This window comes from Oryzias latipes, chromosome 22, assembly GCF_002234675.1.
Source record: "Oryzias latipes chromosome 22, ASM223467v1".
Classification (NCBI taxonomy): domain Eukaryota; kingdom Metazoa; phylum Chordata; class Actinopteri; order Beloniformes; family Adrianichthyidae; genus Oryzias; species Oryzias latipes.
In genome coordinates, this window is record NC_019880.2 from 9737579 (window position 1) to 9765013 (window position 27435).

Sequence of the window (27435 nt, forward strand, 5' to 3'; positions counted from 1 at the left end):
CATCCATTTCCTTTGCTGATATATTACTAATCTCGTTTCCCAATCCCCCACTTTCTCTTTCCAAACTTGATATAAACCAGGAAGTAGCACATGTTGCAGTTCCTCAAATGACCACTGGGAGCAGGTTGCAAACCTCCATTTACTCCCATGTAAATAACAATCATCTTGAAGCTAACAATTAACTAAGGTACAAGCTGGTTACTGAATATTTTTTTTAAAAAATTTAATTCTACTTAATATTTGTGACATATAATTTTTTTAGGAGATGTTAGAGCTCATATTTGTGCATATTAACACGGAGAAAACTTGTGCTTGTTTTCTCCATGGCTTCATTTTTGCCATGTAGAATTCAAAGAGTGATGTAAGATTATCTGTCCAGAGTATGTCTTTGTCTCAGTCTTTGTCTTTGTCAAGATTTTCTTCTTCTTTTTTACCTTACAGCTGCTCCCTCTAGGAGTGCTGTCCATTGATGCAGGTTTGACATTGATGGGAGAAACTTTTTCAAACAGATAGATTTTGCTCAAACATGAAGAAAGTTTGCATGCACTGTTTGGTGACAAAATTTTGCATAATCTTAAACTTTACGCACAAATGGCCACAGTTCCAAGAAGAAGTTTATAAAATTAGAAGTAGCAAAGAGAACACATCTTTTCTACTCATTTAAATGTTTATGGAATGAGACAAAGAAACAGAAATTACTTTTAAAAAATGGGGTATTGAACATGTTTCTGTTTTATTCTTTTTTTCAAAGTGACTTTTTAATTTTGGACATTTCTTTTGTGAAAAGTTTGGTTCTCTTTTTCTGCAGGTCTCCAAACTGTTGTGCTCCTTGATCCATCTTTCAAGGGCAATAATGTAGTTTTTAAATCCCTAAGTAATTGCTGATGTTTGTGTCCGTTTTCCTAGTAAGCCAACCACAAATCCTAATCACGTACATTGCATGCCCTGGCAATTATTTTGTTCTGGATCTACACTGCTGCCATTAGAAAACAGTTGTGAAAACAATTGTATCCCATGCAGACAGATCGGCCAAATTAACCCAGTTGAAAGAGTTTGATCATTTACATTTTGATTTAAACTTATTTACTTAGAGGGGATTTGTTGTTTGCAGGTAACGTAGTTTTAAAATAAGGTTTTGGAAAGGGTCTTGAGGCAGAGGGGCTGATGCCCCCTCTTCCCCCTGTAGATCCGCCCCTGTTTTCTTTCATTCAAACCACTCCCAGAGCGGCTGGATGTTATTGCAGAACAGAAACCATGAGGTGATTCAACTTCTCAAAGTATTCCTAGACGGTGTACCAAACATTGAATATTTTTTTTTCTCTTTTTTTTGTTCTTTGGTTATGATTTTATTGAAAACTCAAACAATTTCTAAGTTTCAGGAAAAAATAAACCTAAGACTGAGCCCATGCAAAGCAAGAAAATACACCCCAATTTTTACACCCATTTTTGTGTCTTTATTAATTTGTTTTTTTCTTTTCTTTGATTTGATTTTGTATATCAAAGCTTGTATTTAAGTCTCAAAAACATTTGAACAAAAGAGAGAAAAAGGTTTTCAAAATTAACCTGATGTCATTATTTCTCAATAAGTCCTAACTCAGAACAATCCCATAAAAAGTCAGGAAATTTTGTGCTGAAACAACAAATCTCTATTTTATTTTTATTCATTCTTTTGGTCTAAATAATTTTTTTTCTCTATAAATAAATTCATTTGTTTAATACCCCCCCCCCCCCCCCCCACACTCTCAAATCCCTTTGGGGCTGCACTTTTATTCTTAGTAATATTGGCATTTAATGCTATCATTGCACCTGGAGATAAGCTACTGCAGCCAACTGTCACAGGAACACTGAGCCAAAAAATAAAAACAGGAAACAGGAAGTAATCCATTCAGAATTTGCAAAAAAAAAAAAAAAAAAAGAAGGAAACTCTTAATCCCCCTTACTGCACCGATTCTCCCGGTAAAGGGGATTTGCACATTAACAATCTTTCACAAACAGAACAAAATATATCATAAAGCAATTTATTACGTTTGTTTTTACAAAAATAATATGTACAAAAAAAAAGGTACAACTTAAATTGCTTCTAAATGAAGCTTTCAAATTAATGTTGCTCTGAGCAACTTAAAAGAAAGTTGTGCTTTTCTAGAGGACTTGCCTAGAATCTTTTTTCATCCAAATAACACAGAATCATCAAGCTTTGGTCCAGATGTTCCAAAAAGATTAAGAAAAAAAAAAAAACCTTAAAAAACCTTAAAAAACCCTGTATAACTGTTTGGCATGGCGGAGGAATAATAATAATTTGCCCCTGTTTTGGAACAAGGACCCAAGGACCAGTGCAGACAACAGAGTGTCAAAAACTAAACTTTAAAAATATTGCATCAAACTGCCCTGTAACTCTAAACCAGGAGAGATCGAAGTTTCAGCAAGAACTCTGTTGAAGCGCTTTGGGATTTATTTATTGATTTTTAACATTTTTTTGGATGAACTTAACGCAAGATTGTTTCCTGATCTTGAAGTTGTACACCTTTTTTTTCTACAACCTCACTGTCTGCTGTGCAACTATGCAATTTCTCCATTTAGAATTAATACAATTTTTTATTATTGTTGTTCCTGAGTAAGGGGAAAAACTTTTCCATATTAAGTGAGCGACAGATTTAGTGATATGTGAACATACAGGGATTATAGGTTGCTGCAGCAGAAGGGGGTTCTGGAAGGCCATGCTAGATATTATTATTAATGTTCTTTTTTTTTTACTTGTCCAATTCAGAGGCTGAACAGATAGAAACTGAGCCTTTTGAATAGAAACAGATTTTATCCTTTCATGTATTATTTAAACACACAAGGTGTACAATTGTATTAACCCCCTTTGTTAGTAGTTGAGGGTATCGTGATCGTGTGTTCCTTTCAGTGGATGGAAGGGTGAAGAGGGAAATGTTCTGGGATTAACAACAAAAAGTAGAAAAAAACAACAGATGTTCAAAGTTTTCCACTAAAATATTTAAAAAATACTGCATATTTCTGCACAAACACATACATCTACACACTCAAATATCCGTATAAAACGTTTGTTCCTAATTTATGAAAAAGACAGGCTTTTATTTTAAAACTAATGCTATTTGTCAGATTTTATAGGAAAACAAATGTTGTGCCTTGTCATTAAAAAAAAAGTTTATTTAATCATAGCCTTAACAAAAAGTAGTAAACTTGTAGTAAATTTTATCAAGTATACTTGAGTACAAATAAAGTTAGTCTACTGTTGACCATGTATGTGTAGCGTTGTAGGTATACTAACTGAATACTTTTTAAGAATACATTTGAACATTTTAAGCCTACAATAAAGAGTATGTTTAAAGTAAAATATACTGGTTCACTTTTAGTATACACCAAGTATACTTGTAGTATATTTACATAAAGTACTTTTTACTGAGAGTATTCAGAGTTAAAATGTTTTGCTGCCATATTGAAATCTCTGGTAGTCTAAAGTCCAGAAGCTTGGCTTTTTACATTTTTTGGTCTCCTACCACCCTCTAGTGTCGAAAAGCAGCTTAGTGCTAAATCATGAACCAACTGTTTATAGATATTTTTTATTTGAACTATGGATCTGGAAGTATGTTTAAAATGAAGATATTACATTACATTAACACAGGCCCCAATTCCAAAACGGGGCAGGGTTAAGACCATCCCCAACCTGAGGAGAATAGTTTTGTTATGGAGCATTTGCATTTCTGGACGCACCTGTCCGGGATGCACCTCGTCCAACCGTCGGTGGGATAGAATCCAGCAACCTATGACCCCAAAAAGGGATCAAGCAGTTTATGGAAAATGGATGGATTTCTGGCTGTAAACATGTAATCTCTTTTGCTCTGTTTTCACATCGTTTCTCAAAGGTCCTGGACAAATGATGGGGCCTCGAATACGGATGTAGAAGAAACCGACACTGATTTTGAATTTCTGTTCAACAGAATGATTAAAACAGGTAAAAAAGTAGCATCACAGATCTTAAGATTTTTAGTCAGTTTTTTTAAAGGCTCGCTGTGCTGTCGGATGTGTTGTGCACCACACCAAACATGGACTTCGGAAAGAGGTTTCCAAAGAAAATCAGAGAAGCAGTCGAGTAAAAGCTAGAAGACCACATCAAATCTGCTTTTGTAAAAGCAGCTGGAAAATATTCATAAATTAGAAGATCTGCAGGACTGAAGACAAACCTCCCTAAACAAAAGAAACCAGTCATTTTGCGCCCCCTCGTGGTCCCAAACTATCTGAAGATCAAAGTCCATCAGAGTCCGATTGATGCACCCATGTCTGGACTTTTCAAAAGCCGAAATACTACTTAAAGATTAAAACCTTTTCATCATAACTTTAACCTTTTGATCGTCCCCGCTGTTAAACATTAAGGTTTGGAAAGTTCTGCAGCTGTAGCTGAGACAGTCGGAGAAGGTTTTCCCACAACCCACAGCAAATCATTGTTGACAAAGGCAGAAATCTCTATGACAATTAAAAACATAAACCAAAGTAAAAATCTTTTTTTTTCTACCCAGGCTTCTACTGTTCTGTTCAACAAAAATGTACTAGAAATGTCAGATTTGAGTAGATTTAAATACATTTTGACTGTTTCAAATAAAAAGAAATCTGCTTTTAAATTAAAAATACATGTGTCATACTTTACTTAATCAGAGAAACTAGAAGACAAACTGAGCTTAACTTGCTATTGAAGTTTATTCTGTACAGAGGAACACTTTTTACAAAATTAAACTAGATATATAATCACTACATGAAACAAGTTAAATCATATGTACAATATTAAATGAACCATATAATACAGGTCACATACAAAAAGGACACTTTAAGTTAACATGTTGTGGAAATTATTTGTTAAAATTAAAAGACCTGCAAAGAACAAGCCACCAATTATTTTTTTAATCATCTCTTATTATCATAAATGACTTCTCAACTCTAAAAGGAAACTTCTAACATCTCAGACTCGTAAAATTAAAATATATTCTCTCTCCTAGCAAGCAGGACTGTTTTTATAAATGCGATGATCTTGACGAGAAGAATCGGCTTGGTGAATGGCATTCCTCCAGGATAAAAGGTACATGTTTAACATGGGATTTTTAAAATTTACATCCTTTTTTTACTCTTTTTTTTCTTTTTCTGCGTTCAAGCAAATACAGTATTAATACAGTTAACAAGCCAAGTCACGATGTCTTTATTTTCAGCATTATGGCATTTTTTTTGTAGCCATTTTCTGCCCAGTGGTTTCAAACTGGTTGTTTTAAATGGCCAAAAGAAAAAAAACAAAAGCAAAAAAACAAAGGAAAGAAAATAAATCAAAACATGGCATTCATGCTTTTAACTTCCACTGACGACAAAGAAATACAACATGTGATAGTTCAAGAAATCTGGCAAACTTCCTCGGTTCACACAATGGTACTTAGTGGAAAAAGTATTTGTATTTTTTAGTTAAAGTGAAAAACCTTTTGAAAAACTGAATGTTGTTCGACTTGTTTTCTGTTTAAAATCTCACCTTGATCAGATTTTAAACCGTTCAGTAACTACAAATGTAACCATGTAACCAAAAAAGCAAAGAGAAGATGCAACAGAAGTGATGTAGCTTCACTAAACACAGTGTCGGGTCAGAGATCTCCCGTCTCATCTGTGGCTGTGTCTAAACCTGGCTCATTACCCAGAACACCTCACTGCGCTGCTCCCAGTCCCGAGCAAACGTTAAACTAAATGATGAGCTTTGTTTTTAGACCACCAAGTTTAGGAAGTACCATTGTTTGAACTGCCACTGCTCTGCTTTTCAGATATTGCTGTAAAACAAACATAAGGAAGCGGCGTATGGCACAACAAAACATGGAAAGAGTCTACGCTTCCACGGGACACTTTGACCTTTCCTCGCCATTTTCCCTGGACATTGCAAGGCTAGTGACAGGCCCCCAATTTGGTCTTCAGGTGAAGACAAAAAGATGGGGGGAAAAAAGAAAAAAAGGCAGATGTGCATTTTAAGAGCCACCAAGAAAGAAAAAATCTAATCATAAAGCAGGTCTTGGCATTGAGAGAATAAAGCAAACGGCTAACAAGCATTTTCAAAAACTGGGTCTTTCATGTTCCCTTTGATAGAAACCCAGACAACACCAAGTAACGATCCATAGACGGTGAATCAAACAGTTCCTATGTTAAGGTTCCTGCGTTCAGTTTGTTTGAGAACATGCTGGTATGACTAAAGAACCAGTGTTGTGCTGTCTGGACCCTCAGATCGCAGGAGAAAAGCAGGAGCGATGGAGATTCGAGGAATAGAATAAATAATGACACAGTATGTTGCAAAGACACACAGACACACTCATCGCCGACTAAAAAGAACCTGAGAATGCAGAAAAATCAAAAGGAGCTTCAGACATGTTTCCTGCAGGAATGAACAAGAACTAAGAATTCTAGGACAACTGGAGGTGGGAAGAAGGATGGAAAGCCCAGCCTGGTATTTTGAAGCACAGGGCAAAGATGTCCTATTGCCGTAGAGCCTAAGAGGGGCAGTTTTTTTTGGTGGAGGGGACCTAGAGCCCGTCGTGGGTGTTTAACATTTCTTCAGCTCTGCGGTGGGACTCCAAGGCTTTTGTGGTGTAAATATCCTGAGGCAACTCAGACTTGCGCCGCACCATCGCCCGCTCTTTCCGCTGCTCATGCTGCGGCTGCAGGACAGAAAGCAAAAGGGGAACCAATCACTTCTAGCTGTGTAGCATAAGATACACAAAAACTGAACTGCAGACAAGACTTATATAATCGACTGGTAAAAAAAAAAAAAAAAAGCTTTTACAGCCATGTGCAACAGGAAGTAGTTTAAAATAAAGAGGAAATGAAGGAAAATTTGGGCTGGTTTGCTCATTTAAATATAATTATTGAATTAGGATTGAGACTAAAGTAACAGCAAATGTATGTAATCGGCATGTTTTACTGTCAAACACAAAAGCGCCAATGCAAAAGGAAGCCAAGACAGAGAGAAAGTCAGGTTTACCTGAGTTGCGCCCTCCTCAACTGTCTTTTTTAACCTCTGAACATCTTCTATCAAAGGGACATCCGTCTCCATTGCTACAGGACTATTGAGGTCAGAGGAATCAACATATACAAAGAACTATGTTTGAAAAAAAAGAAAGAAAACAACAACAAAAAGGAAAATGGGGAAAGAAGGTGGAGAAGAAACTTTCAGTTGCATGCATGCAAGGAGGAAGTCAGACAAATGTTTTGTTCTTCTGATTATTTGCAGTCGGGAAGCTGAACTTTAACCAAACATTTCGGGATCATACGTGATGGATGATAAAAACGGGTTCTCTCAAAATCGACATTTTCCATTTTTATTAAGGCTTTTGGGTCATTTGTTGCATCTTCTGGGATGAGTTCAAAACAGACCAAGAGTTATCATAAATCGTGAAAATTCGCGTTTGAAATATTTGCAAATAATTGGATTTTCAAGTTTTGTGTTTAACTTTTACTGAATGACGATATATATATATATATATATATATATATATATATATATATATATATATATATATATATATATATATATATATATATATATATATTAACTACAGATTGTGATGTTTCAACAAGATTATAAACAACTAAAATTAGTTAAATTACATTTTCTAATGTAAAAAAGAGCCACTGTGTATCCATGTTTATGAATTTATATACAAATATATAATTTACATCAGAACGTCACTAAATGCCAGAATGGATTACGATTGGGAAGTTTACCTCATTTAATAAAATGTGAGTTTGAGATCATTTTCTGTTTCATTTTCTTTTTTTACTTTTGCACGTGAGACAAGTGTGAATGTTGAGAACGCAAACGCTCACACCGCCTGAAACGCTTTGAAGGGTTTAGAACCGCCAGAGCGTGTACTGACCAGAAGCCTGCAAGATTTCTCTGCACTGTGTTAAAGACTCTTTGTTATTCACATTAGTGTGCTACTTTGTGGACGCTTCTTTTTTCTAATGTTGGTCCCCACTGGTAATTAAGAAAAACCAAATGTATTTTTCTGACATTTTTGTGTGGTTACATATTTATAACACTATTATTTTATTTACATGTCTTAAAATGTAAGGAAAGAAATGCTCTACTTTAAGAAGGAGTACATTTGTGTACACGGTAAAATACTTCAATTACACAAAGAGATGGGTAAAAGTGTTCCTCGGCTTACCTGTGGGTTTGATTTAGCGAGGTTCTCGATCTTCATCCAAGCTTCTTCGCGTTCCTTTGATTTAGCTTTTTCTCTGTTGAACAAAACCAAACTTTGCTTATTTTCCTTTTCAACTCATTTGACGTCCTGCGAAGCATTTTAACTGAAGAGATGCGGCCGATTGATTTAATACAACAATTACAGAGAATGAAGAGGAGCCGTACTTGTTTTTTTCTGCCCTAAACTGCTGTGTGCAATCATCAAAGAGTTTCTGATTCATCTCCATGAAAAGCTTCAGAGCGTTGTAGATGAGGCCGTGGATGGTCCTGTCAAAAAGAATACATAATATATTATGAGATATAATGTATTGAGAAACCATGAGAAACGTTGACCAGTTTAGTCCAACAAACAAAATCCAAGTGGAATCTTTAAAAAGCTATGCAGCTAAAAATGTTATATTCATTTTTAACACATTTGTCCTTTGCTAAATCACGGTTCACTTTTCGATGATTATTTTTCAATGCATTTTTTAATATCATGTCATGATTGGCTGTAGACCATTGTCAATCAATCTCCGTACAGAGTCCCACAGTTTGCCAAATGCCCATACATTTGTATCCCAATGAGTTCATTGTTTTCATTCTATAATACCAGACTTATTTTAATATGAAGGTTTTAATTTTGAGAGTTTAGAAAAAGAGAGAAAGGTCAGAGCACTTTACTCTTTTAATTCACGTCAAACATGATTAGCGCGTCAAATTTAAATTGGCCACTTTTTTTTTGACATGTGTCAAAGTCCAAAACTGTGTTCATAGACCTGCTGCTGCTGCTGCGTGTGGGAGGAGCTACAGTCAAACGCGTTTCCCGATCTCATCACTATGTGGAAGACTTGGAGGAGATGCGCCTGAATGATAGCGGCTTTCAACTGTACGTCTGTGTCTGTGACCCAGTCTGAAGACTTGCTGTCATGGCACTGACGCAGGAAAAAGACGCTGCTCCGTCTGTCTCCAGTGGGAGTCATATAGCAGCGGGGGACACAGTGAAAGAATATAAAGTTATAAATTCAGGCTTGCTTTACTTTTTTTTTTTTTAATGCAATGCCCCATAATGCACTTTGTTTTTATATATACAAGCATCTTTGCTATGTCTGAACTCCCACCCTAACCCCTAAAAAAAACTATATAGTGCGGGACTATGTAGTGCTCTGGATTTTAAAAGTAATTAGCACACCATGCTCACTACTTTTTTTGTTTCCTTATTTTAAAACGGCAAATATGATGTCATCGATTTCACGAAATTAAAATCTAACTGATATGAGCGCTTTGCAATGATCATTTATGAGTCCACTCTCTTTTGAAGATAAAAACATTGATAGTTTTTTTTTTAAAATACATTTTTTGGCAAAAGTTGTTCGGATGCAATGCATTGTGGTCTATATTCACTAATCTAGTGAGCAGCCATGCACACTGGTTTGTCGCAGAGACTTCTGGGAAGTTTCAAGGGCACTTGATTTTGGAATTGTAGATTCGGACAGCACTTCCAAATGGAGAATGCACTATATAGTGAGTAGAGAAGGAATTTGGACACAACCCCTTGAGTAGTATTTTATTTATATGAATATCTTGAGTTCAAATATATCATTAAGAGTTTTGTTTATTATAATTAGGCCTCCATGAGAAAAAGTTTTGAAGTGATATATATTTTATATGTTTATAAATGTGTGTGTGTGCTTTGAAGTATACGGTTTTATTACATGTACACGTTTTAAAGCTTTTTAAAAGATAAACTGTAAGCTTTTATTGTTATTTCGTCCTGTTGGTTTTTTTTCCCCACTTTTTACTGATCTGATCCGCCTCTCTAAAACCATAGCAAGATCCAAACCTTAAGTTTTGTGGTCGGTTGGATCGCTATAAAAATTAAAGAATACTACTTTGCAGATTTCACTTTAGGACGCAACTCCCGTGATAAATGAGAGGCCGCTGCACTTGCTTAATATTTATTCAGTGTCGTTCTGAGCAGCCTTGCATGCTCTGACGAAAGACCTCGCAGGCTGTTAAACGTGAGAAACACACCCTTGAAAACACCATGTGAAGTATTTTGTCGCATTGTGTCAAAGAGGTGTGACGTTCAAGGTCAAGTGTGGAGTAAACTTTGGTGGACGTCCACACAGAGGGCGTGCAGAAAGGACTCACTTGTTCCAGTGCGTCTTTGAGTTGCGGTACAGAGCGGGAAACATTATGGGCAGAATCTTTGCTGCGTTGTCGCTGATGAGGCTCATGATGTACTCGTTGTTCCAGTAATACAAAGCTCGTTCTGCCACCTAAAGAAGTCAGACAAATAAATGAGATACAACTTTGGTTTACTTTTCTATTAATTATAAAAATAAACAAATTGTAATGAAAATGTTAGCTTTTCAACAGATGCCTAAAATCAATAAAGGTGCTTCAAGATATATATAGTAAACCAAAAAGATGAGATCGTTTTTTTTACACCATTCTCACCTTTCTATAGTTCTGGAGGGGCCAGGAAATGTAAATGCAGTGAGTACATATCTAATTTAAGCACAAAATCTCAAAATATCCTGAACAGGAAAACACAGATTTCCCAGCTGAAGCTCGTCTGATCGTCCGGGGGTGTACCTGGAAGTGTGGACTGGACACACACTTTGCCAGCTGTCTGAAGAGAGGCTCCTGCACCTTCACAAACTCTGAGGGCTCGATGACGTCCAGGATCTCCTCCAGCTCATTAAGAAACATCACCTCCTTGGGACTGTGAGTCTTTGGCCAGTACTTTAGTAAAGCCATCACGACCTGTTGGGATGACCAGGAATAGGTAGGATGGTTCTTATTATGTGGGGAAAAAGCACATAGCACATGCACAAACAAAAAAAAGAAGAGTTTTTTTTTTGTTTTGTTTTTAAATGAGGACATACCGGTTCTGTTAGAGTACTGTCTTTTTCTAAAAACTGCACGACGCAGTAGGCCAGCTGCAAAAAAGCACCACATTCAATCAGTAAAGGGGCAAAACATCTGAAAATCAACATAAAAATGCAAAAATCAAAGCTGAGGACGAGCTTAAACATGCTTTTTTTTCTGCAGCTTGAAAGTGAGGCAGCACTAAGGCGACCTCTCATGTGAAACTGCTGCGAGCCATTTCCAAGCTGCACTTTTCAGCAACGCCAAACACGAAATCTCAAAAAGATCGGCTGGAAGTATAAAACAGAAGCCATACCTGTGGGTGGTAGACACTGAGTGATTTGACTTTGTGCAGAGGCAATAAAACTTTTAACAGGAAAATCTTGTGCTCCTCTTTTAGTGGTAAGGCAAATCCGTTGATTATACTGGAACACACAGAAGTAATTATTTGAAAAATGCAATCGATGTCACTCGTATTTAGTGAGATTTCACAGTTCAGAACTGGTAAATAAATGACTAAATCCCGCACGTCAGAGGAGCTTCCACAGTTCATTGAAAACCTTAAAATCTCTTACCTCCCAAGTATTTCTAGTAGTTCAGCTATTCCATTATGGTGCTCCGTCTCATATATAAATCTGAGAAAACAGAGTCTTGTTGAGTGAAAATAAACTGACCTGAATGACTATTTTGTTGCCAAACACCGAGACGAGCACTAACCTATAGAAAATGTTATTGATCTGTTTTCTGATATACGCTCTCAGTCCCAGAAACTTCCCATAGATCCTATGGAGAGTGGTTTTCAGGAAGTCCCTCTCTCGAGGATCCTCGCTGTCAAATAGTTCTAGAAGCTGCAAGGCATCAAAAGTGAAGATGTTTTAAGATCTTCTCACATGCAAATGCAGAAAAAGAGATGGATGCTTGAAGGCTTTGAAAGGACAAGTACCTGCATAACAAATTTCTGATCGATGTACTTCTTCGCTATGTTTGGCTGGAAATCGGGCGCTTCTAAAAACCTAAGAAAAAATTCATAGACGAGCTGGAACAGAGAAAAACAGAGGAACTTAGACAGCAGAGTGGATGGAAAAAGAGTTTTTGTAATTATTTAATCAAGAGATATGAATAAAATCTTTTGTTCTTCATAGTTGTACAGTGCTGCAAGTGGCTAATCATTAACCTGGAGGTGGGGCCAGGCCGCTTCGAGCGTTGGCTCATCTTCCTCAGGATCAAACTCTGCTCCGGTGGGGTTGGATGAAGGAGGCAACGTCCTGAACATGTTCACAGCAAACTGAAAGACACACCATCATGCTGGATCTTAGTCATCTTTTCTTTATAGGTGAAAGGTCAACATTTTTTTTTTCTCTTGCAAAAGGACTCTTCAAGGATTTATGCACGTGTCTAGTGTTTCCAATGTCTCAGTGTCAACTGACTCCTTTGTGGGCAGCTGTTCCCTGCCAGGCAAATCATGAGACGGTGCAGGTGGCCGACGAAAACACAGTGAGCCTTGTGTGGAATGAAAAAGTATAAGGTAGATATCCAGCATAAGCTGGGTCTTGATTCAATATTTAACTCATTACATGACCACCCATTAGATCCAGAGTTCTCACAGTAATTTCCTCCAGTATAGATACCACTCTTAAAAGATTTGAATCCTTCAGTTTTGGTTCATAAATTTAACATTTGATTTGTTCAAATTTGGTTCAAAATTTCATTCCAAAACAAGTTTTGTCTGACTTTGACCAACAGTTTTAACATTAAGCAAAACTTTATTAGTCTTCTGTTAGAAGCGAATTTTCCCATAAATAAATCTGTCTGCAAACCTAATACAGTAATTACACAGGTCCAGCACTAGTGTTTATTTCTAAACGTCCTTCCAAAAATAGAAGTAGTGCCTGCAGCTGTTAAAAAATAAAGCACTACCTTGTATTTTTCTGAGACTTTTTTTTCAAGCAAAATGAATAACGTGAAGATTTCATGGTAAACTTAGTACACATTAGCCTCGTTTCCACTGAGTGGTTCAATTCGGTCCGGTTTGGAATGGTCCAAGTAATTCAGGTGAGTGTTTACACGTCACGGTGCAACAACAAAGGAGGTCGCCCAGCATCTCATTTTTCCTGCTTGGCTTTTGAAACTTCACATATAAAAAGCATTGAATGTTGATCGAAAGAAGATTGTAGGCTGCAAAGACGAATACAGCTGCTTTCTTTTGTCATAATTCAGCCAAATCAACAGGTCTAAACAGTAGCTACGCTCTAACCGGTCCGTTCCATTTTTCCATGGCCCAGATATTGGAACGGTTCGGCTGGCTCTGTGGGTCCATTCTATAATGAAAACACTAAAAATACCAGACTGGACCGGACCGGACCGCTCAGCGGAAATAAGGTATTTCTCTATTCTTCAACAAATTCAATTCAATTTTATTCATATAGCCCAGTATTACAACAATAGGCATCTCAATGGGCTTCAAACCGGTAGTTGTGTAATAAACATGAATCATAAAGAACATAAAGTCATAGAATTCAAAAGTTAATTATTAAACTAAACTAAACAGACAAAAGCCAAGAGGTAACACCAAACCTTTAACTTTAAAATCCAGAAAGTGAAGTCTACCTTCTACTAGCCCTGCACAACAAATCGCAAATTTATTGTTATCGTGATATCAAGCTGTGCAATATGTATATTGCAACGAATGGTTACTTTAAATGTGCTAAAACAATCTCATAGCAGCTTGAAGTATTTAGCTAAGCAAATAATTCCATTTCTGCATTTGACCAATCGGATGAAGCCCTTTTATGTTAGATGTTCGCAGCCCATGTAGACTAGTTTCATTCGATTAATTAAAGAAGCCGGTAGGTCGACTCTTACTTAAAATAAACTACCAGTGAAATGGAATTGATGTTTTTGGTTGGTTTGCTATTTGTTCATGTATCGCAAGTTATATCGTCATTGCAATATTGATCACTAATATAGCATATCGCTAGTTTTCCTCATATCGTGCAGCCCTACCTTCTACACACTATAAAGACACTAAATCGGTGAGATGATCCAAATTCAGCCTGTGATGTTAAAGACAAGCTGATTAGCGGGAACATAAAGCACCAAATGATCATTGATGGATGCTGCAGGCTGCAACACGCTCACACTTACTGAAAATATGCATGACGGTCCATCAAAGCTAAGCAGAGCATTTACTGTTGATGTGACACACATGAAGCATTAACAACCAACTGCAGAACTTTTTTTTTTTTTAACACAGACTATAAGCAAAACTTACGTCTGACAAACTGACATCTGAAGCAAGAAACAATTAATATCTCTGAAAAATAAGTCATTGTATTTGAAAATCCAGTTTCAGAGAATAGAAAATGGTTTTTGAATCACTTTCCACCCATGTGAAAAAAAAGTAATCGTAAATTAAATTAAATATAAACATTTAAACAAAGCAAATCAGATTAGTTACACCTGTATCTCAAGTTAGACATAATTCAAAAAAAGAGAAGTATTGTGAGATGGAATTTATAGAAGGGTAGACTAAAGCATTTGACCATAACTCTGCTCATTTTCTATTTCTCTGCCAAATGTTTTAGACCCCTCCATAAATGTCCAAACATTCCCAACCATCTCTTTCAGCTTAACAGCAAACTTTAAAGTCCCTCCTGCTTTACTGACCATGTGCACGACCTCAGGGTAGATGGGTTCTGTGATGACATTCCTGTTGTGGGTGATGTACTCAACCATTTCGCTCAGGGCCGCTCGCTTCACTTCCTTCCATTTCAGGTCACTCAAAGGGTCGGAAAGGAAGTCAAAGAGAACGCAGCACTGCCGCAGCTTCTGGATGAAGAGCTTCTCTTGTTCCGCAGGGGCCACATCTAGACAAAAAGAGTGGGAAAATGTGAGGTCAGTTAAAAGTGAAGGAACTAAGACGAAGAAAGGGACAACTGAAAGAAGCCGTGACATGGCAGCTGAGAATTTAGGAAAAGATTTCTCACACACAATTTCAAACACAACAAGGTGCAAAAAAAACTAGAACAGAAACAGAAACAGAAATAACATGAATACTACAAATGTGTCCACGTAGATAACACAGACGGATGACATTTATCTCTGCATCTAGTGGCCAACTATGTAAACAAATCATATAAAGGATAAAGAAGACTGACAGAACGTTAAACTTAAACCTTCGCCTGGTTAAAATGATCATGAGGACAAGCAAAGACGCCTCTGACATCACAATGAAAGAGATTGTTGATTGGAATTTACTGGACAAAAAAAAACTCTCACTTGATCCTGTTGTGCAGTCACAAACAAGAACACCATCATTATTACAGTATGCAGTTTGAGACCAGTGACTGTATATAAGACCTGGACCGAGTGAGCGTGATGTCACCAATAGAAAAAGAAGTCAATTCAGTCGCCATTTCTCACAGTACAGACGTCGTCAGTAAGCAGTGATTGGTTGGAGTCGGTATGAGTCATCATTTCTATGTCAACGACTCTAGCCAATCAGGAATGAGCTTGTTTGGAAGTCCACACAGCCGCCACTTGAAACTAGGCTACAAGAAATCTGTCAAACGTTTTGAACATTCAACGTGAGATCACATACTTTTATTGAAGCACCTGATCGGTTAGCTTCTAACTTGAATAACTAGCAATGAAGAAAAAATACCATGAAAAAATGTAGCATTAGCAAGAACATGTTAAAAACGGTAGCAGAACAGGAATGGTGACTGTACCATCTATAATGACTAAGTAATAGCTGTTTATTTCTCAACAGAGGTCTATGAGATTTTGGCTGCTTGAAGGGGGAAAAGTCTTTCAGTCCAGTTTTGATATACAGTCAAAGTTTTTGATGCATCTTGTGCACTTTAGGTCAGAGTGAATATTTTTCCATAATTTTCTGAGTGGTTGTTAGAAAAAAACTCTAGCAGTCTTGCTCTCAAAAACAATAATTAAGAATAAACAACTCCATCCAAAAGAAAAAAATAAATAATTGTCAAAGAATTATAAAAAAAAGAAAAAAAATCCCTCAATAATAAGAGTTCTAGTTTGCCTATTTGTTCATTAACTCAACATTTACAGATCAAACATGCGTTAAGACGCTCTGAAACCCCATCACAAGTACAGAACTTGCAAATCAGAAATACAGTTTAAACAACAACTTAAGAGTTTTCAGATGCAGATTGACAGGCAATTTAAAACAGCAAATTCACAGGAAAAAACTCAACTGAACTGATTAAACTAGAGGTAAGCCAACTACTGTTCTAAACGGGCAAATAGCCAGATTTCTTAAACAAATTCTTTGCACTGATCTATCTGAACACACAAGACTCATTTGGAGAAAATCCTATTTTTGGCAAGTCAGAATTTGTCTAATAGTCTAAAGCCACACAAAATCTGAAAAACTCACTTAATTTTTATACTAAAATGACCGATATCACAACAAATGAATTGAAATACGTTGGATTTGGTTAACTTACAAGCATAAGTTAAAAACCTTTTTAAAAAAACAACAGGCTTAACAAAAAAAAGCGCTGAAAGAGTTTAATACCAGACGACATTGCGGCCATCAATAGAGAGCAAAACTTTATATACTATTTCATTGTTCTAGAAAACTATTCATCCATTGGTACAAAGCACCAGTTGCATATAATGTATTTTTTTTAATTCAACATACATTTTGAATGGAACTGATTGCAAGCAAGTAAAAATACAAATTGGATTGTTGAGAAGAAAAGTGCGACATAAGTTTTACAGAAAATGACAACTTTTTCGATTTGTGTTATCGTTGAAATGATGCAAATATTTTCATATCAGTTGGTTAACAAGCTCAGCTGCTGAAACCTGGAATGTTTGCAGACGGACATTGTTATGAGAACCAAAAAAGGGGAAGCAATTTGTTTTTCAGGTGCAACAATAAATCAATCAAGAAAAGAGCAGAGGCTCTCTCTCTTGCTGACGTGGGTGAACTGAGGCATATCAGTAAACTGCACGGAAAATTCACCGGAGATCAGGGGGCCCCCATTCATGCTCATCGAAGATGCCAGGGATTCATACAACCTGTTATTTAGCAAACAACCCAGTTGAATTGAAAATCAAAACAAATGCAACAACAAATGTAGCTTTATAAATAGTTGACTAACCCTAACCCTTAATAAACTTAATAAAAAAAAGAAATTCCAGCAACTTAGAACATGAAGAAGGGAAACAAAATACAGTTTGGAGTAAGTACAAGGCAGCTAAACCTACTCAGTCATGCCCTCATTCTAGAGAATGTACAGAAAGCGCCAAAGCCCAAGGTGCACAAAAGTAGGGTGTACAAACGCACACGTGCATGCACGTACACACACACGACATTCCTGCAACAAAGCAGAATTGAGGTAAGAGGATAGATCTCCTGCTCAGACATAATGGAGACTTGGCTCAGACACACACATACGCTTGTGCAGTGTCAGTTTGGTCTTAGCAAATTTATCTTGATGACAGTTTGAGGCAGGGAATTCCTAAGAAAAAGTAAGCCTTCTATTATCCACAAAGTCAAGGAAGACTTGGCATCCGAGCTGATGACACACTTGTTCAACAAGAGTCCTCCGTAAAAATGTTCAAGCTTAATAAATCAAGTGTTAGTGTTAAGTTGCAGCACACACACACACACACATTTCTTCCTGGTTGCAAAGAGGGCTTACAGCTGAGCGGGAATGTGGTATCATGCCCTGCACCTCTGACAGAGTCCGACTTAACTTGCTCCTGTTACATAAGGCTGTCTGTCTGCGTTACAAACTTTCTGTACTCCTAAAATACTCTGTGGCTTGTTGTGCAACAAATAAAAAGCCCACTGTTGGGATCCCGAAATTGATGTTTTGCACAATGTGACTTCTATAAATGTAATTCATAGAAGCCTCGGGTGAGAAACAAGCCTGCACTCCCTCACACAAGCACACCATGTCTTGCGGAGAACAAAGAAAAAGATTTATCTTAATGTCCCCCCTGTTCAAAACAAATAATAAATAACTGGTCACGTTGGAACTGCCGTCTTTAGTTTTCCCTTCAAAAAAAAAGAGGTTAGGTGAAAGAGTGCAGGCCTGAAACCAGAACTAGACTGGCAACCTGCTTTATCGAGGGTACGCTAATGATCAATGCAAATATTGACAGCGCACTATTTATAGCTCTGCAGAGACAATGTGTCACAGAATTAATTGTATGTGAGCTACATCTGATGGACACAATGTTCCTTGTTTTTATTTTTCCTTGTTTCACTATCAGAATATTAACAAATTCAGAATGTGAAGGACATTTATTCCCGTGTTTCCAAAAGTTTAGCATTAAAAAGAAGTACATTGCACGCAACAAGACCATTTACATGCAGTCTGGTATAAAGCTGCATGATATGAGGAAAACATGCATTGTGCGATATTGGTGATCTCCCACTGACAATTTGACTTGTGATAAATAAACAGATGTCAGGAGCATGTGTAAATACATTTAGGAAGAACATATATCACAGTTTACGCTGTCTTTTGCAATACCCTTATAGATATCACAATAACAATGCATTATTGTTTATTTTTGCAGGCCTAGTCTGTACGCCTGTTTCAAAACAGACATTTGGTTTCAATGAAACAATGATGCATAAATGTCAAACGAAAAATATAGACACGCATATTTTGGACCACAAAAACTCTAGTCTCACTGGTAAAAATCCAAGTTTAATTTAAACATAAACTCTTTATCTAAACTATAGATTAAAAACTATCTAAGAAATTAAAATGATTTAATAAATTGAAGCTTGATGATATTTTGATCTACACATCTGAAATCTTGAGATTATGTTAGTGGTGGTGGAGGGGCTTGTTTGAACATGCTAAAGCAAACACACCAATGTAATTGTTAGTCACCACCGCTGTCACTCAAGGCTGGTATCTTTAGAGCTAAACACTGAACTCAATAGTTGTTCCTAATACTGATCTGAAGCCCAAGAACAACCGTAATATGTCCCTTTGGAACAATACTAAAATTCTGTAGACAAGAAGAACCCCAAAATCCTAAAATATTCCTGATCAGCGTAGAGAAAAAGTGGGATGTCAGGATTTGCTGACAGATGCATCCACAACGTTCTATTGAATGAATTTGGGGTTTTTTGTTTTTTGAAATTACGATATAAGTGCTTTGTTGAGAGGGGAAGATTCCGGAGTCCTGTTCTACCAACACACTACTAGTGTGACAACTACATTGTAGCAACGATGCTACTAGGCTAGCTAGATGCAACCAGGGGTGCACAAGCTAATATTGGTTGTTATGAATCCGTATCTTGTGTATAAGATAGTAATAAGAATAATAAATCAAAATGTAAACATATACAGTGCAAAAATGTTGCAAATGTAAACGAAGTGAGGAGAAACCCAGCTCTTAGCTATGAGCTCACTTCCTTTGACATCACTAGCTCGGCGGGGGGATGGGCAACGAGCAGTTAGCTAGTAAAACCAGATTTTTTTTTTCTTGTACAGCTCTTGCGTCTCTCACGGCTTCGTGCCGTTAGACTCAGAGCGAGCATGTCGATTTAATAAAACAAAACGATACGGTTTTCAATATAAGGGAAAAAAGCGATATGACCGTAAACGTCCGAACGCGAACTAATTCAGCAGTTACCGGTGGAGAGGAGCGAAACCACTTCGCTCTAATTCGCTAGCACAACACAGGAAGAATATTTTGTCCCCACATACCTCTGAAGTGCAAGAGAGCCACCGGTTGAAAAGGCCCGTTGGAATTGGGTGCGTCCACAACCATCCTCTCTTCGGATTTATTGCATTTCAACATTTAAACCTTGGCCAGGAAGGAGATCGACTCAGGGCGAGAGGCCAACCTCCATTTTAACACAAAAGCTGATCAGAAAATGAAGCTCTCCGCTGCTGGAGGGAACAGGCTTAGTAAGTGATGTAAGCAACCAGGGGGCCCGCTGATTGGAGGAAAAGGGGCACAGACTGCTAGGAAGGAGAGACGTGATTGGTCAGATGAAAACGAGTGGGAAGGGCAGGACTGGAATTTTCGTTTGAGCTCCTTCTATCCACTCTCTGGCCTCTGGTGGCGCTCAGCGAGGCAGGTCCCGCTACAGATCTCGGATCAGATTGTCCTAAATCTTTTCCTCAATTTTGCTATTAGCTGATACCTCTCTGTAATCTGATTTAGGATAAGCAGCTGGATGTAACCTCGTAAGTGCGCTTACAGAGGCCTCAGTTAAGTCTGTAGAGGCTTTCGTGAGGATTTTTTGCTATATGAAGGGACCATGAATAAAACTGTCATAAACGCCTCAAATCTTTGGATTTGGAGACTAAAAAAAAATAAAAATTGTACGAATAAGAACAGAGAATTTAAGAGCTTTAACCCTCTTCCATTATTTAATAAATAATTAAATAAATACATACATATATTAAAAGTGTATTTTTTGGTTTTCACTCCACTGGGTCTATTTTATTATATTTTTATAAGCAATTTGCATTAGTTGCATGCAGCCATTTTCATTAGGGTGGAATTGTCTACAAGTAAAGCAATACTGTACCAGTAAACAGGAAGTGGAAGTGATCAGCTGGGCTTAAATGCACACATGTACTGCGGAAGCGGCATTTTCTCTGAAAGGGATCATCTGACAAATTCAGCATAAAAATTACAAACCTGCTGCAAAATATTTACTTAATAAATAATGTGACAAATGTAGTGCTGAGTGCAGGCATATCTAATGTCTGACAGTCCCGCTCTGATTATCTTTTGGTCTATTGTAAAAGCGTTTCCACAGGTCATTTAATTGTAATGATACCGTTTTTAGGGAAAATAAAATGAAAATAAAAACTGTGTCATTTTCCAGGACATAGTTACTGCAGAGCAGCAGTAGTTCATTAGACTGTTGGCGTGGAGTAAGCCTACCCTCATTTTCCATCATCCATCTCTAGTTTATAGCCCTAACCTAACATTATCAGTGCAACAAAAATGTCTAGCAATATTAGAGCTGCATAAGACTTAAGTTTATCAAGCAATATTATCCAGCTGTACTGTTTTGAGCGAAATGCTGCTCCAGGAAAGCAAAGATTTATACGGATGTTGTCGTCTACAAGTGGATGCATCAGGATGGAGCAGATCAGGGAGCTTGTGGCTTGCTGTAGCAGCTTCTACGTGACACCTACAAGCTTTTTTTTTTTTTTTTACATCTGCTCACAATCATTTAAACATATAAATACTCATTTAAATCAATTTTAAAACATAATTTTCATTAAATATATCCTCCATCAACAGGAAAATGCCACAAGAACATGTTAAAAACCAAACATCCCACTTTCATCGGAATGGGTCTTTAAATGTTGCATTATCATGATTGTATCATATAAATGGAACACACTTTTATGTCAGATAATAAAAGAGACGGGATAAAACCACGGGGGCATCACAGGCCAGGCGAACAAAGAAGAGAATTTGAAACAAGATAGTAAAGAGGACACAAGAGAAACGGAAGAATGAGCGTGTATCACAGTTCTCAGTCTCACTGAGGGGCCAAAGTCTTTTCTAAAAGAGATGCCATTCCATAGTCATGACAACCTGCAGCAGTTTGTTCTGGACACAGCCGTTTACACGTTAAAAGTCTGAATAATTGTGAGAAGCTCGAGAGTTTTTTTTTCTACCTGTGTAAATGTTTCTTATCTGTCTTAATATAACACCTTTAGTCTAAAGCCAAAATTGGGACAAAATAAATACCACACAGTGCTTAGATAATATGCAGTACTAACAAGTCATCATGCAAAAATGATTAAAATATCAATAATTCTTTCTGTTGGGTCATATTCCTTCCTGTAACCTTTAAGCAGCAGTCAACACACAATCCTGCCTTCTGCTGTAGACAGTACAAAAGATGCATGCTCTTTTACGTTAACTGTTTTTCTCTATTGTATTTTAAAGAAAAAATAAAAATAAATATGCTTTAAAATCAATGAAGTCTTTTATTTCTGTGACATAACCGTCTCTTTTCAGCCAGCAGGGGGGAGCAAATCGTAGGCGAACCACGCTTGGGCTTGAAATCCAAACCCATCACTAAATCTTTTACCAACACCTGGCGGAACATTCTGGTTAATCCTCCTCCTCATCAAACATGCATTGTTGTCCCACTGACAGCATTTTGTCTGCACCCGGTTAACAGAACGCAAACATCAAGTCAAATAGAATGAGATGTTGGCAAAAACTGTTACTTGACAATAAAACATCTAATAATATAGAAAACTAACTAAATAAAGTCATGCCTGTTTATAAATGTTTTAATTTGCTTTAAAAAATATATAGTATGTTATGAATCTGAGCTTCAAATCAAAAGGAATTCTGTCTTTGAACTTAATTTCTTTCTTATTTATGTACATTAATATAAAATACATGTACAAAGGCTTTGTTTGATTTTTAAGAAACATTCAGTTGTAATCTGTATGTGTGAAACATATTAAAAGAGTCTTTTATTTCTAGGGGTCAGATTTCATAAAAAGAAGAAAAAACAGAATTAAAAAAAGGGGAGACTGCTGACTAACCATTGATGAGTTGGCTCTGCAGCTTTTCTGCACTAACAGAATAGTTTAAAGATTTTAAAGACAGATTTGAAGGGAGTTTACCTCATCCTATTCCCCTCTTTAGATATCATTTTGTGTTTTAAGCAGTTCTACACGGCAAAAGTTTAAAATTAGGACTCACTACAAGACCTAAGTTTGGTTTAGCTTGCTTCCATTGAGAGTTATCCCTAAAATACCAAATGAATTCAAACTGATCCAGAATTGTCTAAGCAAATATTTTTTAGGGATAAAAAAACCCATTTACAAGCACATGTCCATTTTTTAAATCATACAAATATGTTTTCATTCAGCCTACCTCTCAGGTACACGAACTGTGGCCAGAAGTTGTTTAAATAACTTACTCCAATAAAACTGTTTTTTTGTTTTCCATGTTCTTGTGGCATTTTTCTGATGGTGGAGGACAGATATTAGGAAATGAAGTTTAAAATTGCATTTGTGAGAATGTCTTTATTCAATTTGCTGTAAATCAGGAGCAAAAATGTCAATCACACCATTAACCATTTTAATACCACTGTGCAGAAATTATGTACTTGAAAACCATGTTTTTTTTTAAATAAAAACTGCATTATTATAATTAAAGGACCACTGGAAATGCTTTGAAAATAGATCAAAGGATGATGAGAGTGGGACCATAAGGGAAGACAGATGTATGATCTGCACCACATAATAAAACAAGTATTAATCCAAAACTAGATTCTATTATAGTGCTATATTCAAACTCCTGAAAATGCTCATTAGGATAAGAGTATCACATATCTTAGCTTTTTCTTTTTAAAAGGGAAATTTTTCATGCTAATTTTTTATGTTTTTTTTATTATTGTCTATTATTATATATTATTATTTTGTTTTAGTTGAATTGTCCTTGGGGGATTATCTATCTATCTATCTATCTATCTATCTATCTATCTATCTATCTATCTATCTATCTATCTATCTATCTATCTATCTATCTATCTATCTATCTATCTATCTATCTATCTATCTATCTATCTATCTATCTATCTATCTATCTATCTATCTATCTATCTATCTATCTATCTATCTATCTATCTATCTATCTATCTATCTATTTATCTATCTATCTATCCTGCATGTTTTCCTACACACCCTGCTCTGGCCTGTTCTTACTGGCCGGACACACCAGAACCAGGTAATCACTCATGAGTAGGGCAAGCCTATCTGGAACTCCTGCAGACACACCGGCCCTTGAGGCCTGGAGTTGCCTATCCCATCTTCTTCGACTTCATCTCTTTTGTTTGTCTTATTTTGCATGTTTTGTGTTGAATGCTTACAATTAATCAATTCCAAATTACAAAGCTTATAACTATACAAAAGTCTGCATGTCATACTTTATTCATTTTGCAGGTCATGAACAACCACTAAGGGGCCTCATCGATGTTAGTTTTCAATGTCATGGAGTTGTTATTACAGTAATGCAAACATGTGTCCCTGCAGCTATTTCTATACCTGCTCAGCCTCTTCTCATAAAACTACAAAGCACAGCATGGTATAGTTTACAGGAAGTCACTCAGGCAAATCCTGCCTGCAATGCTGTGTGTAAACAATGAAGCCATAAAAGATTAATGCAAATGTTCAGAACTCCTCGTCTCTTTGAGGAAAAAGAATCAGTGGTGCTAATTCAGTCCCTCAGACTTGTAAACTATTTTTTAGAGCATTTCTTTCCCGTTGGTTTAGTTTTTATCAGTTTTGCTGGTCCCTGACTGTTAATCAACACGAGCGAGTTCCCGGCTTGCATGTCTTATGGGGTTTCTTTTTTCATTTCTTACTGGATGGCCCAGATTCCACCGCTGCCCTCAGCTCAGCCTGACTCAGAAAAACTGTACATCAGAGAGCTTGTTGGAGGAGGAGTTTCTCCCAGGTATGAAGAGACAACTGATTGCACATCCTTTGCATTAAAGATCAAAATAAATAATGTAGAGAGTAAAGATCTAAAGGTTTAAAAATGGCACTGTGAGGATCCACCAAAGCTGTGACTTGTTAATATGATTCCATTCTTTTTTTCTGCACGAAAACCAATTTTAATTTCTGATAATAAGGTGGTTGAGCGTGCGGGGGCTTACCTCTGAGGGATGGCAGCTTCTGAAGCTCTCTGTTAACACTGAGGGGGAAAGTGGAGGTGCTCAACCTCTTTTCCCTCTTCAGAGCCGAGTGTGACCCCGGCTGCTTCACCCTCATCAGCTGAGCTGGGGGAGGCACTTTCTTACCGGAGCCCTGCAGGACAGCACAAGGGGTTCCTGTTACAAGCAAGGCAGGTCAGTGTAGTTCTTAGTCCTAAAGGAAGGGGTCCAGGAAGAGGTGTGATAAGGAGTCTGCAGGGTTCAGGGGAGCAAAAGGATGAAAGAGAGAGGAAGAGAGGAGGGGGGGATGTTGTGTTTAAGGGTCAGGTTCCTTTTCCGAATCAGATCAAGTGATTTTCAGTCATTCAAGCAACCGGATCACATCCGTTGAAGCATATCTGTTGGCTTTATTCTTTGTATTGGATCTCAGCAGACAGAATAAATTAATTTAGGAGGAATAGAAAAATATGGAGGATGCTTTTGATTGACACACACTTTGATTGTCTTAAAGGCAGAAAGAGTTTGGATTAACAATAAGGACAAAAAACCTGATTTGACATTAAATATGTCTGAAGTTTAATATATTTTAATTGTTTTCCTCAATTTTAACAAAGACATAATTTAAAATTGTATCATTATTTTATTTGTTTTTTTCTTAAGTACTGCGGCTGTGTTTATATTATTATTTTTTTAAATAAAGCCTGAGTGTTCTCCATAGATAAGATGGATAAAAATACTTGACAATGTTAAGTATTGTACTCAGAGGCCAAACAAAGCATGATTGGCTAGAAATAGCAATGGAGTGCAATATTACAAAAAAAAAGAAAGTCATAAGATCCTCCAGCATGTCACATGTGTTTCAGCAGAACATGAAGTTGTCAAAGCAGGAATAAATTCATTAAAGGGCTTTTAGAGGATAGGTGGCATGCATACTTTAACCAATATTTCAATTAAAAATGCAAAAAAGGTCAAATGAGGCATTAAAAGGATGGAAGTTGTTAAAAAAGCAACAACAACAAAAAAAGATCCAGAAAATGACATTTAAAGTCGCACTAGAAAAAGGATAATAAAAATACAACTTGTATCTGAAACTAAAATAAAAGCCTGCAGGCCACTGAAAATTAGAGCAACTTGTGTTTTTTTAATAAAGATAAATAATCACACATTTTTTAATTTTGCTTTTATGTAACAGATCCCTTTTTAAACTAGTTTAAAAAGTTTTGCAAGCTCTTACCTGATCATCTGCATTTTTACCTCCAGATCTGACCGATTTCTCCTAATTCAACGAAACATTATTAAAACATAATGACAGAAATCCAAAAGCAATAGACAGAAATGCCACTAAATCCACGTTACCTTCTCGTTTTTGCTCTTGTGAGGCATCTTCAGCTGTGAGTCCCCAGCGGAGGTGGAACTGCGACCACAGACTCTCTCGATCAGTCTGAGACGTTTACATACGGACGAACCGCGGTGAAGTTAGTTTTAGGTTGGATCTTCGACAGACATCCTGCGCGGATCCTTAGCAGTGTCTCTTAGGGACCGTCAACAAATTACCAAGTGAACATGATTTAGGAGCCATTGAAAAAAAATGGCCAGAATTCAATACCTGTGACATTTTCACATAAAAAATCTATATAAAGTGTTCATCATCTATAATTGCAATACAAAGTGGGATGTCAGTGCCACAATTTGGCTTGTTTCATCTCTTTGAGTCACATGGTTTGGGAGCTATTAAAAAATGTCCAGAATTCATATGAAAACCGCTAGAATTTTAATATAAGAATTCATTAAAATTTTCAGCATTTATTTGGAATCATTTGTTCAGATGGTTTGGAAGCTTTTGAAGAAAAAAAATCAGAATATTAACTTAAAAACAAATTTACTTATGAAAACATTGCAAAACATTGAAATATGAAAACATTGCCACATCATGCATTAGTTAATTTGTTGACAGTCCCCAAGAGACACCACTGGGGATCAGCGCTGGATGTCTGTCAAAACTAACTTCACCGCGGTACTGATGAGGCTTTCGAGGATGAAACTGTCCATCGGTGCACCATGTGACCCAGTCCGGGTTAAGGTGCTTACGCTGCGGCCGCTCGCGCGCCAGGTGTTACGGCATGTTTCAAGGAAACACCAGGAACATACCAGACAATGCCCGGGACAAACCCCCCACTTACCCTAAGAGCTGCTTCTGCGCTTCTGAGAACCATTCAAGCGGTTTACAAAACTACTGTGGCAATGCGCACTTTCATCCACAAGAGGGCAGTGTGGCTCCAAAGGTTGCGCTGAGGGTTGTTTCAATGCATTTTTTTAAAACCGGTGTCCATTTTGGTCGACATTTTCTTCCTTTAAATGATTCTAAAAGAGGGTTCCTTTGAGGGAACCTGCTTCTTAAAGACCAAACAAGGGTTTAAACGTGAAAAGGAAGGCTCTTGTAGTGTTGTTTTTGAGGAAATCTTCTGACAGTCCAACTAATCAATTGTCCTTTGTGCTCAATGCCTCCCCCTTTTGGTCGGTATGGAACATTACAGCACACTTAAAAGCGTTCAGCTGTAAAAAAAAAAAACACCAAAACAGTTGAATTGAATAAAACAGCAAACTAAAGCTTTGCAAATATGTTTAAGATTATTTATTGAAAATAAAGTACATTTTTTAATGTATTTTCTTTTCTGAT

General features: G+C 37.0%; 1 protein-coding gene across 6 annotated transcripts; it reads right to left on the bottom strand.

Moving 5' to 3' along the window:
- Window positions 1-4694: 4694 nt before the first annotated feature.
- Window positions 4695-26206, bottom strand: ppp2r5c (protein phosphatase 2 regulatory subunit B'gamma). 6 transcript variants are annotated; one of them, XM_023951440.1, is made up of 16 exons: window positions 26115-26206; window positions 25993-26034; window positions 24762-24912; window positions 14762-14961; window positions 12270-12380; window positions 12039-12131; window positions 11813-11943; window positions 11671-11730; window positions 11412-11520; window positions 11113-11166; window positions 10820-10990; window positions 10373-10500; window positions 8405-8506; window positions 8202-8274; window positions 7013-7094; window positions 4695-6689 (listed from the first exon to the last, which is right to left on the bottom strand). In XM_023951440.1, exons 1-15 carry the CDS (start codon window positions 26139-26141, stop codon window positions 7029-7031), a joined length of 1518 nt encoding a protein of 505 aa, XP_023807208.1. In that variant the 5' UTR covers window positions 26142-26206; the 3' UTR covers window positions 4695-6689; window positions 7013-7028. The 6 variants fall into 6 exon arrangements, with proteins under 6 accessions (XP_023807208.1, XP_023807205.1, XP_004082563.3 ...); XM_023951437.1 differs by having other exon boundaries at window positions 7013-7129; XM_004082515.4 differs by lacking the exon at window positions 7013-7094 and having other exon boundaries at window positions 26115-26204.
- Window positions 26207-27435: the final 1229 nt, after the last annotated feature.

What these genes read in the sequence shown, in the direction of transcription:
- ppp2r5c (XM_023951437.1), bottom strand. Translation starts at nt 26,141, where the DNA reads ATGCCTCACAAGAGCAAAAACGAGAAG. An exon ending in ACCCTGAGGTCGTGCACATG is followed by an intron (nt 12,381 to 14,761) that starts GTCAGTAAAGCA and finishes TGTGTCTTTCAG; the next exon opens with TTTGCTGTGAACATGTTCAG. An exon ending in TCAAAGACGCACTGGAACAA is followed by an intron (nt 8,507 to 10,372) that starts GTGAGTCCTTTC and finishes TCTTTTTGACAG; the next exon opens with GACCATCCACGGCCTCATCT.